Raw genomic sequence first — 15,206 nt, 5'->3', positions numbered from 1 at the left:
TCATATTACCAGATTAACGAATTATGTACAACAATATCTTTGCTTTATGATCAATGGTGAGACACAATGTCAGGTTTTTTTCTGAATCAAAATGTGGCATAGGTGGTGGGCGTGGCAGGGGGTGCGTTCAGCCTGTCTGCACGGTTGAATTTTAGAGGGAAACGTTTTTTTGCATTTTTAAGGCAATTTCCTGCAATTCTCCATGGAGTTGAGAGGACATGTTGCAGTTTTAAAGCTAATTTCCTGCAATTCTATGCATGTTGAGATGTCTGTTACTTGAATTCTGTGAAGCATTTATTTGGGCTGCAATTTCTGAGGCTGGTAACTCTAATGCGCTTATCCTCTGCAGCAGAGGTAACTCTGGGTCTTCCTTTCCAGTGGCGTTCCTCATGAGAGCCAGTTTCATCATAGCTCTTGATGGTTTTACGACTGCACTCAAAGAAACTTTCAAAGTTCTTGACATTTTCCGGATTGACTGTTCTGCATGTCTTCAAGTAATGCTGGAATGTCGTTTATCTTTGCTTTTTGAGCTGTTCTTGTCATAAAATGGACTTGGTCTTTTCCCAAATATGGCTATCTTCTGTATACCACCCCTACCTTGTCACAACACAATGCGCTCAAACACATTAAGAAGGAAATAAATTCCACAAATGGACTTTTAACAAAGCACACCTGTTAATTGAAATGCATTCCAGGTGACTCCCTCATGATGCTGGTTGAGAGAATGCCAAAAGTGTGCAAAGCTGTCATTAAGGCAAATGGCGGCTACTTTGAAGAATCTCAAATATAAAATATATTTAGATTTGTTTAACTCTTAAACCTTTGAATGAATAGGCGTGTCCAAACTTTTGACTGGTACTGTCTGTATGTATGTATGTATGTATGTATAAAATATTTTTTAATGTCATAGTAAATATTTATGTGTTTTTAGCAAATGTAAGCAACATTTATGTTTCGGTTGACCGGTCAGTCTGTATTTCTGAGGTTTGTATCTTTGAGGTTCTACTGTTGTTTGAGCTTTGTCATTTTTTAAACAGTATATCTTGGCTTGACAAACAGTAGCATGAGTTGTAAGTACCAATGTGAAACCTTTTTAACTAGACTTGCCAACCCTGCTCACCTCTTTGCCATCTTCCTTTCAGCTGAAGCACTTTCATCTAAACCAGCTTCTCAAGGCCTCAGAAGATCTTCTGAAGGTAAAAATAGGATGGACAACCTGTCTCTAAGATATTTCAGCTGTATGCACTGCATTCTTACATTGGACAAGCCTAACAAATCCATTCCAATGATTGATTGTTAAAGGTGTAATCTGGGATTTTTCACTTTTGCACTTTTTAAATTGATTCTGGATTAATATAATGTATAAATGCCTCATGAGTTTAGTTCAACTGTTTTATCACTTCAGGCCATTGTTGATTCAGACTGCAGTTTTAATGCATTGGAATCTGTTGTAACTTTTACATGTATCGCATTCTTCTTCACTAATCAGGTCGTTTTCTACAGCTCTGAATAAAACACTTGTGAACATTTTTCTTCATTTGCTTTTTTTCCGGAAAGGAAATCTAGCTGAGGACATAGGTGAAATTATCCTCCAGCTTCGGAGGCAAGTGGAAAGCCTATTCAGCACTAAGTATGGTAAGCTGCCTAATACACTTACCTGCACACTCAATGTTCAGACTCTGGCCAAGCGAGAGCAACTGACTCGAGCAATAAATCATAAATGATAGACTTCATCAACCATTTCTACACAGCCTCATAATTTTCTATCCTTGTTAAGATGCCACAGAGAAAGCAATGATTCTCCCCAAAAAAATGTTTTACCAATCCTGGGAATAATTCCAGTTGGTGCTGTATATGAACTAATATACATGGGTTCTAACTTGAACAATTATTTGTTAGTTTACAATTGTACAATTTATGCTCTGTGCATGTAAAAACCACTGCCGGAAAGCCCCGAACACAAGATTGTAATTTCTGACTCACACAGTGGAGGAATATATTGCTGGTAGACTCCTCTACATGGTTATATGGCACGCACCAAGTGGCACTTCACTTTTTAGTATGAGTAGCATTCCAGTTTAGCTCGCACTCAGCAGGCCATATATAAAACTCCCCTAGAGCTACAGAACGGACTAATTACCGCAACGCGCAGCCCCCACATATTCCATATTCCGTTCCTAAAATCTGCCATCAGTACAGTGTAGGGAATATCTTCGAGTAGCCCATAGAAGATGGTAGAATAAAATTCTGCTGCAGGTGATGCATCAACCCGTGCGGATCCATAAGACGAGCCATCCACACACACAGTTTCAGCCCCAGCCATAGCACTCTATACAGTAACCATGGCCTCCGTAGCGGCCAAACCTACTCTTTCCCATAGTACAAGCCTATCTATAGTAGGACAGTACCAGCAGTTAGCTACCTACAGCTGGCAGACATGTTTACATTTGGTTAGTTTTATCAGTGTTATTTAGATGGAAGATGTGAACTACATGTGGTAGCTCTATAGCTAGTAAATGTTAGCATAGAGGTAGAAAGCCACCTCTTTCACTTCCATGCTCACTGAAGCCTGTGATAATGCTCAGTCTGCTGATGCTGCTGGCTGTTTGAGATGCATTATTCACTTTGAGAAGCAAGTTATTGCTGATGCCCTCCTTCCATTGTTGATAGCTGTGGAAGTTCCCAGGGATTAAATATGACATGCAGATTGACCATAGACACCCAATTCGCCCGCCTCATTTCACCAATGTATCCCACTTTGTGACGCTGATTGAGGGGCGTTATGGGACTGTTTCTGAAGTTAGAGCTGACTTGGAGAAAACCTCAAACCCAATTTTAGGAAAACATTACAATATTATAACTGATTTAAGAATTTGTAATATGGGTATGTTTTCTTTTGGTTCTCTAAGCTATTATTATATGTGTTTCTGGCATTGAGAAGTAGGTGCTACACTACCTTTAAAAATGTCTTCCAGTGATTTTTTTTTTAAACTTATACTGTTGAAAAGCGATATCCCAAGTGTAAACACAGTAAAGTACAAACACTAAAGGTTAAACAAATATGTTTTGAGTTAGTCTGATCGGAATCTGTGATGTCATCAGCCTACCCTTGCTTGAGGAACAATAGAGGGAAAATAGAGAACAAAAGAGGAAAAGTCCACCCTCCCACTTGTGCTATGTCATGACTTACCTGGACCACCTATTGAGATGTGCCTAAATCTGGTGTTTAATGAGGTGAAAAGGAGCCTGGAGTGCCACTTTAAATATTGAACAGCATAGGGCTTTTGCATAAAATGAATCACCCATATTCCTCTCCATTTCCCATCCCCCTCTCTTTCTGTAGCCGAGGCCCTTGGACTACCTGAGTCTGCAAAGGTGCCCTACTCCAAGTTTCAGATGTACCCAGAGGAGCTGTGTGTCACAGGGCTCCCAGAGGGCATGACTTTCCGTAGACCCAACTGTTTCGGAGCGGCCAAGCTGCGAAAGATCCTGGCTGTTGGCAGCCAGATCCACTTTGTTATCAAAAGGTCAGAGGCCATACATTGTCACGGGGGCAGGGTGCATCCCAATAATATCTCCTTTCTCCAGAAGTTTGCAGTTGTTCACATCCCTTCATTGATTTGAAAGGAAATGACTGGTATATGGAAACCCTCCAGCCCTACACCAATCTAATTATTTTGTGGGGAGTAGTGAACAAGTGCACACTTCAATAGGATTATTGGAACGCAACTAAGGTCTTGGTCGCATTCCAGGCTGATTACATTGCAGATGTTGCATCATCGACTGCTATATCATATGATGTGGTTAACTGATGTGTGAAACACTTATCTAGGCGTTGTGAGATATAGAAGGCATCTGCAATGTAGTCAGCCTGGAACACAATCCTTGTTTGTATATTATTATTATTGTTGTATGAAGAGGATATAGGTAAAACGTTGTATAAGTTGGTGCAGGAATTAAACACAACAGCATTATTTGTGTGCAAGCTTCTCTTTATGAAGTTCTAACCATGTTTTGTTGTGGTATACTATCCAGGCCAGAACTGTTAACAGATCTTGTCAAGCTAGAACCGCCTCCACTCCCAGCCTGTGATTCAGGTGACTACATCTTCATCCTAAATGCCAGCTGATTTAATGATTGTATCACAGTTGATTTGAACAATTTTAACATTCAAAAACACAAAGTAAGTTTACAAACTAGATTAAACATCCCCACTGAATATAATGGCCAATATCTCAATAGTTTGAAATAAATTAGAATTTTGGTTCAATGTCAATTCATTACTGAATTGATTGATTGAGTGAAAATGGGCCCAGCCCTCTTATAATGTTCTCCACTGTGTCCTTTACCATTAGGCCCTTTTTAAAGGAACTATTATTCTACGCATGATCAGTTCAAAATGTTGAGCCCATAAATTAGAATTAACTCTGTAATTAATTAAAATGAGCTGGTAATTACACATTTAAGGCAGTGATTTGGATCCATATTTCCAAATAGGTCTGGTGAACTGGTCTTATTCACTGCAAGTTTAGACTTTTTTTCCACAGACCTGGACTCCAAAGATGCTTTGTCAAAAGACGTAGGGGCTGCAATGCAGAGACCAAGCTTCCCAGGTGATGAGACGACCAAATACTTGATTCAATATCGGTACATTAATTTACCCTCCTATACTTTGAGTAAAACATAGTGGATATCATTTGGAGCCTGGTTGGGATTGTTTTTTTCCTCTTGCTTGTTCACTTTTTCTCTAAAATGAGAAGCACTATTTATATGCTGCAAAGGTGTATATGAAATAAATTAAACAACTACTCCATTCATCTGATGTTGTCATATGGTTCTGTTGACAGATAGCTTAGAGGCTAAGCTGTCTAGGATCGACCTGGCCAACACACTGAGAGAGCAGGTCCAGGACCTATTCAACCGGAAGTATGGGGAGGCACTTGGCATCAAATACCCCGTCCAAGTGCCTTACAAGAGGATCAAGAGCAACCCGGGCTCGGTGATCATCGAGGGCCTTCCCCCTGGCATCCCCTTCAGGAAACCCTGTACCTTTGGCTCGCAGAACCTGGAGAGGATCCTGGCAGTTGCAGACAAGATCTGCTTCACCATCACCAGGTGGGTAGTTCTCCTTCACGTTTTCATGGGGTTGTGGAAATAAGACATATGGCAGGGATGTTCAGCTACTGGCCCTTGGGACAAACTATTGCTACTTTTCTTTTCTCCCTGGTAGTTGGTTGGTTGATGTTAAGATTCCATCTTTGTTTATCTCTTGCAGACCTTTCCAAGGACTCATCCCTAAACCAGGTAACTCTCCATATATTTTATGAAGCAGATTAGAGGTCGACCGATTTAATCGGAATGGCCGATTTAATTAGGGCCGATTTCATGTTTTCATAACAATCGGAAATCGGTATTTTTGGGCGCCGATTTAAAAATAAATGTATTTATTATAAAATAATAATAATAACCTTATTTAACTAGGCAAGTCAGTTAAGAACACATTCTTATTTTCAATGACGGCCTAGGAATAGTGGGTAAAACCGCTTTTTTTAGGGGCAGTAGGACAGATTTTCACCTTGTCAGCTCGGGGGATCCAATCTTGCAATCTTAGTTAACTCGTCCAACGCAATAACGACCTGCCTCTCTCTCGTTGCACTCCACAAGGAGACTGCCTGTTACGCGAATGCAGTAAGCCAAGGTAAGTTGCTAGCTAGCATTAAACTTATATTATAAAAAACAATCAATCATAATCACTAGTTAACTACACATGGTTGATGCTAGATAATATCTAGTAATATCGTGTCCTGTGTTGCATATAATCTGACTGAGCATACAAGTATCTAAGTATCTGACTGAGCGGTGGTATGCAGAAGCAGGCGCGTAAACATTCATTCAAACAGCACTTTCGTGCGTTTTGCCAGCAGCTCTTCGTTGTGCGTCAAGCATTTAGCTGTTTATGACTTCAAGCCTATCAACTCCCGAGCTGAGGCAGGTGTAACCGAAGTGAAATAGCTAGCTAGTTAGCGCGCGCTAATAGCGTTTCAAATGTCACTCGCTCTGAGCCTTCTAGTAGTTGTTCCTCTTGCTCTGCATGGGTAACGCTGCTTAGATGGTGGCTGTTGTCGTTGTGTTGCTGGTTCGAGCCCAGGGAGGAGCGAGGAGAGGGACTGAAGCTATACTGTTACACTGGCAATACTAAAGTGCCTATAAGAACATCCAATTGTCAAAGGTTAATGAAATACAAATGGTTTAGAGGGAAATACTCGTATGTTTTCATGTTCTGTGCAAGGAACTTCTCCAACACTTTGTTTTTGCATTATTTAAACCAAATTGAACGTTTCATTATTTACTTGAGGCTAGATTGATTTTATTGATGTATTATATTAAGTTAAAATAAGTGTTCATTCAGTATTGTTGTAATTGTCATTATTACAAATAAATAAATACAAATCGGACGATTAATCGGTATCGGCTTTTTTGGTCCTCCAGTAATCGGTATCGGCCTTGAAAAATCATAATCGGTCGACTTCTAAAACAGACATTCAATTCATATTTCTGAATTTTCAAATCAAATTTTATTGGTCACCTACCTACACATGATTAGCAGATGTTAATGCGAGTGTAGCGAAATGCTTGTGCTTCTAGTTCCGACCATGCTGTAATATCAAACAAGTAATCTAACAATTTCACAGGTGTAAAGGAATGAATAAGTACATATAAATAATATGTACATATAAATATATGGATGAGAAATGGCCGAACGGCATAGGCAAGATGCAGTAGATAGTTTAGAGTACAGTATATACATATGAGATGAGTAATGTAGGGTATGTAAACATTATATAAAGTTGATTGTATAAAGTGACAAGTGATACATTTATTACATCCAATTTTTTATTATTAAAGTGGCTAGAGATTTGAGTCAGTATGTTGGCAGCAGCCACTCAATGTTAGTGATGGCTATTTAACAGTCTGATGGCCTTGAGATAGAAGCTGTTTTTCAGTCTCTCGGTCCCAGCTTTGATGCACCTGTACTGACCTCGCCTTCTGGATGATAGCGGGGTGAACAGGCAGTGGCTCGGGTGGTTGTTGTCCTTGATTATCTTTTTGGCCTTCCTGTGACATTGGGTGGTGTAGGTGTCCTGGAGGGCAGGTAGTTTGCCCCCGGTGATGCGCTGTGCAGACCTCACTGCCCTATGGAGAGCCTTACGGTTGTGGGTGGAGCAGTTGCCGTACCAGGCGGTGATACCGCCCGACAGGATGCTCTCAATTGTGCATCTGTAGAAGTTTGAGTGTTTTTGGTGACAAGCCAAATTTCTTCAACCTCCTGAGGTTGAAGAGGCGCTGTTGCACCTTCTTCACTGCGCTGTCTGTGTGGGTGGTCCATTTCAGTTTGTCCTTGATGTGTACGCCGAGGAACTTAACTTTCCACCTTCTCCACTACTGTCCTGTCGATGTGGATAGGGGGCTGCTCCCTCTGCTGTTTCCTGAAGTCCACAATCATCTCCTTTGTTTTGTTTACGTTGAGTGTGAGGTTATTTTCCTGACACCACACTCCGAGGGCCCTCACCTCCTTCCTGTAGACCGTCTCGTCGTTATTGGTAATCAAGCCTACCACTGTAGTGTCGTCTGCAAACTTGATGATTGAGTTGGAGGCGTGCATGGCCACGCAGTCATGGGTGAACAGGGAGTACAGGAGAGGGCTGAGAACGCACCCTTGTGGGGCCCCAGTGTTGAGGATCAGCGGGGTGGAGATTTTGTTTCCTACCCTCACCACCTGGGGGCGTCCCGTCAGAAAGTCCAGGACCAAGTTGCACAGGGCAGGCTCGAGACCCAGGGTCTCGTGCTTAATGATGAGTTTGGAGGATAATATGGTGTTAAATGCTGAGCTGTAGTCGATGAACAGCATTCTTACATAGGTATTCCTCTTGTCCAGATGGGTGAGGGCAGTGTGATTGCGTCGTCTGTGGACCTATTGGGGCGGTAAGCACATTTCCTAACAAGTGCATGACTTGTTAAGAAATGTCCTGTGTCAACTGTGAACTAATAGATAGTGTAGTAGTTATAAACACTGAGTGTACAAAGCATTAGGGACACATTCCTAATATTGAGTTGCATCTCCTTTTGCTTCACACAGGAAACTGTTGTGTAGAAAACCCATCAGTGTTGCAGTTCTTGACACACTCAAACCGGTGTGCCTGGCACCTATTACCATACCCAATTCAAAGGCACTTAAATATTTTGTCTTGGCCATTCACCCTCTGAATGGCGCACATACACAATCCATGTCTCAATTGTCTCAAGGCTTAAAAATCCTTCTTCCTCTACACTGATTTGAAGTGTATTTAACAAGTGACATCAATAAGGGATCATAGCTTTCACCTGGTCAGTCTATGTCAGGGAAAGAGCATGAGCAAGAATGTTTTGTACACTCGGTTGTATAATGACATTACATTTGTCTCCCTCTTAGCACCTCGTCGGATCACATTATTGAAGAAGGCCTACGCCTCAATAAGCGGTGAGCATTATAGTTGTGTTGCATATTCATTTTGATGCAGTAAGAACACTTCATTTGAAACTGTCATGAATGCATGCACTAAATATGAGCATTCAGATACCCAGAGCAAGCAAAAACAAAGTAAACAGTGCACTTATCAGAGTCAACTGCATACATATATTTATTTTATTTTCCCACCAATTCTGTTTGACTCTCCTCCTGAAATGACAGATGAGGAAGAGGTCAACTGTATCGGTGAGAAAGTGATACTTCGCGAGCAAGTGAAAGAACTCTTCAACCAGAAATATGGTCAGTGTATATCCTTCATTCATACTGTATGCTTTATCTATACAAGCCTTAGTGAAAAAGATTATTCTAACTTACATTTAAGTTTAATATTCACTTAGTCTCTAATGATAACCATGCATGACTTAGTGAAAATTCAACCTAAGTTGAAGTTAAGATCCGCCCAAAACTGACTGAAAAGATTCTTGTTAAGGTGATGCTTTGGGCCTGGGCCACTCTGTCCTGGTCCCATACAAGCTGATCCGTGCCAGTCCCGAGTCTGTGGAGGTTAGTGGCCTTCCGGACGATATTCGCTTCAGAAATCCCAACACTTATGACTTAGTCCGCCTGGAAAAGATTCTTCAAGCCCGAGATGAGATCAACATCAACATCAAAAGCCAGCTACAGTGAGTGTCTGTGGAATTGTGATGATGGCGTCAATCTGAAGTTTGTGGAAATATCCCAGATTATGGATACAAAGTCTAAAATGTGAAAGAAGGACATGAAAGAACTGTACACGTTGAAATTATAGTAGAGACTCACTCCTAGGCAATGCCAGGCTCACCTCTGGTCATTTACAGAAATTAAATTCATATTTAATGAATTTTCTTTTCTACAGGCCTTTTGCAGAAATATGCACCCAAACATGTAACACAGGTAAGGATTGTTCTATAGTAACCTATTTTTTATTTATTTTTTATTAAAAAGCAATGCAGTCTATAATGACATGTGCTTTAGCAGTATGTTCAAAATGGCATTATTGTTTTTGTGTTTTAAGAAGGGAAAGAGGTTTCTACCAATCGACGCAAACGCAAAAGAGTCCTGGAGAGCAGCCGGGTGTCCTTACCCTCCGAGTCAGGGGTATCAACCAATCAGATTCCAGTGATGGTACGTGGTAATAACAAAGCTATTATATAACAGTTTGTTGTATTTACGTGATCATTCTCAATCATTATCAAAAATATATGACTGAAATACTCTGATTTGATACTTTGATGCAGATTACATTATATTTATAAATGTATATTATATTTATAGGTATTAAAGGCATTTGTGAAAGGCACTAATGGTTGTGTAATTGGACAGGAATTTGCTTCTGCAACAGCATAACTAGTCTCCCTCATGCTCACTCTAATGATCCTTCTATTGCTTTGTCTCTTTCTGCTTGTAGCAATGGCCCATGTACATGGTGGACTACAGTGCAGTGAATGTGCAAGTCCATGGGAAGGTGAAATACTAGTAGAGGAAAAATATGCTATGCTACAGGATGAGAATAGACATGAGAGGACTTTATCAAAGCTGTACTTATAACCACATCTCCAAGTTTCAGCTTTGCGCGTGTGCTGTTGCTTAAACACTCTTCTGACTGAAAATATAGGTTTGGATGTGTGTTTTGGAATGGTGGCGATTGCCAATATTAGGTGGCTTGGGTGGAAAGGTGAGGAGGAACTATAGAATCTGTGCATAATTTGTTGCAGGATGCTTTCTTTTATTTTGTCTTCCCCCACAAGTCCTGATGGGCTTTCTTGATACACCTATTTCAAAGGTGCTTAAAAAAAACCGCTATTCAAACCAACTGGGGTTATGTTATGGCATTAAGCTTATGGAACTCACAATTACTGAAGTACTCACCCTTTTAGATCATTTTTAACAGATCCAACATGGAGACTTTCGTTACGGGGTGTAACTACAGCACAAACATATTGGATCAATCTGGTTTTACAACATTCAGATATTTGTATGATTATTTATTTATTTATTTTGAAGATGAAAAAAACAAACATGTGCAGGGATGTAAATTACAATGTTCAGTAATCTAAGTACTGAATCAAATGTCTCTACAACGCTAACTACTACTGTATGTAACTCAAAAAGTATATCAATTGAAATATGTTTGCCTTCAGGTGTGCGTACCGGTATTCTCCGTGGTAGGAATAACCCAAGGTGATAGCACTATATCTAAGAACAATTTTCATATTTTGTATAACTACATGCCTTTTCTTTTATCACAGTACTTGTACATGGAGTTGAGATTTCTCAACTCAGCTTTTCTTATGTTTGTTCCACATCTGCGCTAAGTTGAAATGTCTCATTAAGTCAACATGAATGTAACGTGTGTAAAAGAAAGAATGGTCTGTGTTATCCTGTAACGATTGTCTCTGGATTCACCAGTATTTATATGCTGTACCTTAATGCCATTTAGGCCTTTGAAATAAAATGTGTTGCCTTGCACTTTCATTGGATTGCAGTGACTTTGTGTGTGATGAATGCAAGTCAAAAAAAAAAAAAATATATATATATATATATATATATATATATATATAATTCTAAAGAAAGTTTAAACCTACTACTTTTGTATTCGTATTGTGTCATTGACTGTCATGGTATCATTAGAGAAATTAAAAGTATATGATGGAGCTTTGAAAGGACCATTGACAGCTAAGTGCTTTTAACTACCTAAGAAATAGAATGAATAGAAAGGACATGGAAGCTCTTGCTTGCACTCAAAATGTCTGACTGGTATTGTGGTGCTAATTTTTAAATGTTCTATCAACCAATGCTGGATTGCCATGGTAATGTAGAATGTTCATTCAAAAGATGCTGATGTGGGCTATGCAATGGAATGTATTTTTTTGTAATGTCAGTTGAGTTGACTCAACAATTCACAGCACATATTGAAAGGTACACGTCCTGCTTTAACTCTAGGTTGAAGACAATGGCATCACAATAATGCAGAGGTTCTACCGCTCCGAATCAACTATAGGACCAGCTCAAGCGATGTAGCTACGCTGCCTAAGCAGAAGGCAAGCTGTCTGAAGCATATAAGGTTGGTGAAACAAGAAAACCATCTCGCCAGCTAGCTAACGTCTTGGTTGAAGATTACAAGTTTAAGACAACAGGGTTCTAATATTCCATAACTCCTTGCAATCAATGGCGTTAGTCCCATGAATTTGTTTATTTTCAAATGCTTCTGCATGGAATTATTGCGTTGTTTTAACCTTGTATTTTATTTATTTTTTTACCTAGGTTTCACTTCTTGGCATGGGTACACTCAAAATGTCTGCCAGTCCATCCATTATACCATAGATGCACACAGCGAGGCATGCACCCGAGGAGGGTACAGCCATAGCGTACTCCCGTTACTCACATGTTAAATTGCCAACTTAACTCATAACCCGACAACGGCTGTATTCTTTTTTTTTTATCAACAAACTATCATCTAAAAACACATTCTAAACATAATTTTTTAGCATTAAAACCATTGAGTATAAGCGGCTGGGGGAAATGATTTAAGATGGTCATAACAATTACCATTTAGCTATTTAATTTAGAGTTTTAGGACCCGTTAAGGTATCAAAAAAAATTATTGAAACGCATTGAATACAGCTTAACAGATAGTTAAAAAAGGGTCTGTCATGGTCTGGAACAGTGTGTCAGCATCATCGGACTGAGTTTGTTGTCATTGCAGGCAATCTCAACGCTGTGCGTTACAGGGAAGACATCCTCCTCCCTCATGTGGTATCCTTCCTGTAGGCTCATCCTGACATGACCCTCCAGCATGACAATGCCACCAGCCATACTGCTTGTTTTGTGTGTGATTTCCTGCAAGACAGGAGGTGTTCTGCCATGGCCAGCGAAGAGCCCGTATCTCAATCAAATTGAGCACGTCTGGGACCTGTTGGATCGGAGGGTGAGGGCTAGGGCCATTCCCCCCAGAAATGTCTGGGAACTTGCCTTGGTGGAAGAGTGGGCTAACATCTCACAGCAAGAACTGGTAAATCTGGTGCAGTCCATGTGGAGATGCACTGCAGTACTTAATGCAGCTGGTGGCCACACCAGATACTGACTGTTACTTTTGATTTTTGACCCCTCCTTTGTTCAGGGACTCATTATTCCATTTCTGTTAGTCACATGTCTGTGGAACTTATTCAGTATATGTCTGTTGTTGAATCTTATGTTCATTCAAATATACACATGTTAAGTTTGCTGAATATAAACGCAGTTGACAGTGAGAGGGCGTTTTTCTTTTTTTGCTGAGTTTATAAAACATTTTATATAAACATTTTTTTAAATGTATTTAACCGCTTATTTTTGGCACTAAACTATCTCCATATACAGTATACAACATTTTTTTTTTTTTTTAACTGTTATGGGGGACCTAAAGACAAGTCTTTGTGAGGCTTGTAGGCATCCTAGAGCAAAACAGAGACTTGTTCACCTTTCCAAAAAGGGGTCATATTAGTGTGTAGCCCAAACTGTTTGTACGCTACAGACATAAATTGGCAGATCGGCTGTACCAAATTCAGACAAGTCCCAAGATGCTTGTGGGGTTCATAGAGAAAAACAAAGGACACCATACTGTTCGTGAGTCTCGCCTTTCCATAGAAGGATCATAATAGTTAGGCCAAACCGTTCGGACGACTTTGTGAGAATATCTCTAGCTTAAACTGACAGATTTTGATTTGGAGTTTTGTATTATCGAGCTGTCGGCATGGATCAGCCAAAGAACCGATTCCAACTGACTTTCTTCAACTACACTGAACAATAATATAAAGACATGCAACAATTTCAAAGATTTTACTGAGTTATAGTTCATATAAGGAAATCAATGCATTGGCCCTAATTTATGGATTTCTCATGACTGGGAATACAGATGTGCATCTGTTGGTCACATACCTTAAAAAAAAGAGGTAGGGGTGGGGATCAGAAAACCTGTCAGTATCTGGTGTGACCACCATTTGCGTCATGTAGCGCGACATTTCTTTCACATAGAGTAGATCAGGCTATTGATTGTGGCCTGTGGAATGGAGTGCATCCCAAACATGTCTGGTGAGTATGCAGGCCATGGAAGAACTGGAACATTTTCAGCTTCCAGGGGCTATGCATTATCATGCTGAAACATGAGGTGATAGTGGAGGATGAATGGCACGACAATGGGCCTCAAGATCTCATCGCGGTATCTCTGTGCATTCAAATTGCCATTAATAAAATGCAATAGTGTTTGTTGTCCGTAGCTTATTCCTGCCCATACCATAGCTCCACTGCCACCATGGGGCATTCAATCCATTAACAACGTTAACATCAGCAAACTGCTCGCCCACACAATTGCCATCTGCCTGGTACAGTTGAAACCGGGTATCATCTGTGAAGAGCACACTTGTACTGCCAAATTCTCTAAAACAACTTTGGAGGCAGTTTATGGTAGAGAAATTAACATTTAATTATCTGGTGAACATTCCTGTAGTCCTGTAGTCAGCATGCCAATTGCACACTCCCTCGACTTGAGACATCTGTAGAGTTGCCTTTTATTGTCCACGGCACAGGGTGCACCTGTGTAATGATCATGCCGTTTAATCAGCTTCTTGATATGCCACCTGTCAGGTGGATGGATTATCTTGGCAAAGCAGAAACGTTCACTAACAGAGATGTAAACAAATTTGTTTACAAAATGTGAGAGAAATAAGCTTTTTTGTGTATATGTAAAATTTCTGGGATCTTTTATTTCAGCTCATGAAACCAACACTTATTAACATGTTGTTTATTTTTGTTCAGTATAGATAACTAACCCTGCTTTTAAGATGCCGAAAAGCTGTTACATACCGATTTGATTGAACAATAGTAGGAGAAAAGGCCACTAAATTAAATTATATCAACTGCCCAAGGACCAGATTGGGCTAAACTCATGGTTAGGCTATTATGCCACGATGATGATGTAAAACTGTGGGCTCCGGTTACTCGACACATTTATGTGTTCGAACAACTTCATCACTTGTTTGTATCGAACTAGCTATGTGTATTGCGCAAAGCTTGCTCGTTAGCTTGTAGTAAGGACTAGTGAGCTGTATCGGTCAAAATAACAGCTATAATTTTCCTCTGCATTTGGATATTTATGCAAAACTGCAGATTCCAGCAAGTAGGTGTAGTTATCGCCATAGGCTACTTTGGGCCATTTGGTAGGGTGTCTCCCCAGCTTTTCGGTCTCTGGCAAGTTGAAAGGACATAATATATATAGGCAAGCCAACAATAATAAACTTTTCTAAATACCTCGACATTTCCAAGGCAAGCAAAAACATGGAGGTAGTTACACAGCATATCTAAGACTAGCGAATTAGATCTAGATTAATTGATCTTGATAGCCAGCCAGCTAACAGGCGAAAAAGCTAGAAGTAAACAAACGGTGACATAAGTATAACGCGACGGCTTTACCTTCAGCGTTAGAAGGTCGGGTAACAAATTAGTGGCTGAATAAGTATCATGCAAATAATGTGTGGCAGCTGAAAATGTTTATTGAAACGACAAAAAAAGTGTCAGTAGTTCATTTAGGACGACGCCCAAGTTAGGCTAATTACAGTAATGGGAGTACAATACAGTACCCGTAATCGGGGGCGTGGTCATGTAAAACTATGCCTCGCCGTGTGTATCT

At 40.1% G+C, this 15,206-nt stretch overlaps 1 protein-coding gene across 7 annotated transcripts in view; it reads left to right on the top strand.

Moving 5' to 3' along the window:
- The window catches only part of LOC139420761 (general transcription factor II-I repeat domain-containing protein 1-like), a 52,418-nt gene extending 41,398 nt beyond the window's left edge, over positions 1-11,020 (top strand). For 4 of the 7 annotated variants that reach the window (XM_071170975.1, XM_071170977.1, XM_071170974.1 and 1 more), the window contains exons 15-27: positions 1,143-1,196; positions 1,558-1,635; positions 3,344-3,527; positions 4,036-4,097; positions 4,533-4,613; positions 4,848-5,115; positions 5,276-5,304; positions 8,471-8,518; positions 8,729-8,806; positions 8,997-9,189; positions 9,402-9,439; positions 9,561-9,670; positions 9,954-11,020. In XM_071170975.1, coding sequence (XP_071027076.1) covers positions 1,143-1,196; positions 1,558-1,635; positions 3,344-3,527; positions 4,036-4,097; positions 4,533-4,613; positions 4,848-5,115; positions 5,276-5,304; positions 8,471-8,518; positions 8,729-8,806; positions 8,997-9,189; positions 9,402-9,439; positions 9,561-9,670; positions 9,954-10,022 — 1,292 coding nt within the window. In that variant the 3' untranslated portion in view covers positions 10,023-11,020. The remainder of the gene's footprint in view (positions 1-1,142; positions 1,197-1,557; positions 1,636-3,343; positions 3,528-4,035; positions 4,098-4,532; positions 4,614-4,847; positions 5,116-5,275; positions 5,305-8,470; positions 8,519-8,728; positions 8,807-8,996; positions 9,190-9,401; positions 9,440-9,560; positions 9,671-9,953) is intronic. The other 3 variants (XM_071170973.1, XM_071170976.1, XM_071170978.1) reach the window with 1 other exon arrangement.
- The last annotated feature ends 4,186 nt before the right edge of the window (positions 11,021-15,206 follow it).

Source organism: Oncorhynchus clarkii, chromosome 12, assembly GCF_045791955.1.
Source record: "Oncorhynchus clarkii lewisi isolate Uvic-CL-2024 chromosome 12, UVic_Ocla_1.0, whole genome shotgun sequence".
NCBI lineage: Eukaryota > Metazoa > Chordata > Actinopteri > Salmoniformes > Salmonidae > Oncorhynchus > Oncorhynchus clarkii.
Note: the sequence above shows the minus strand (reverse complement) of the source record. Positions and strands in the feature narration are given on the sequence as shown.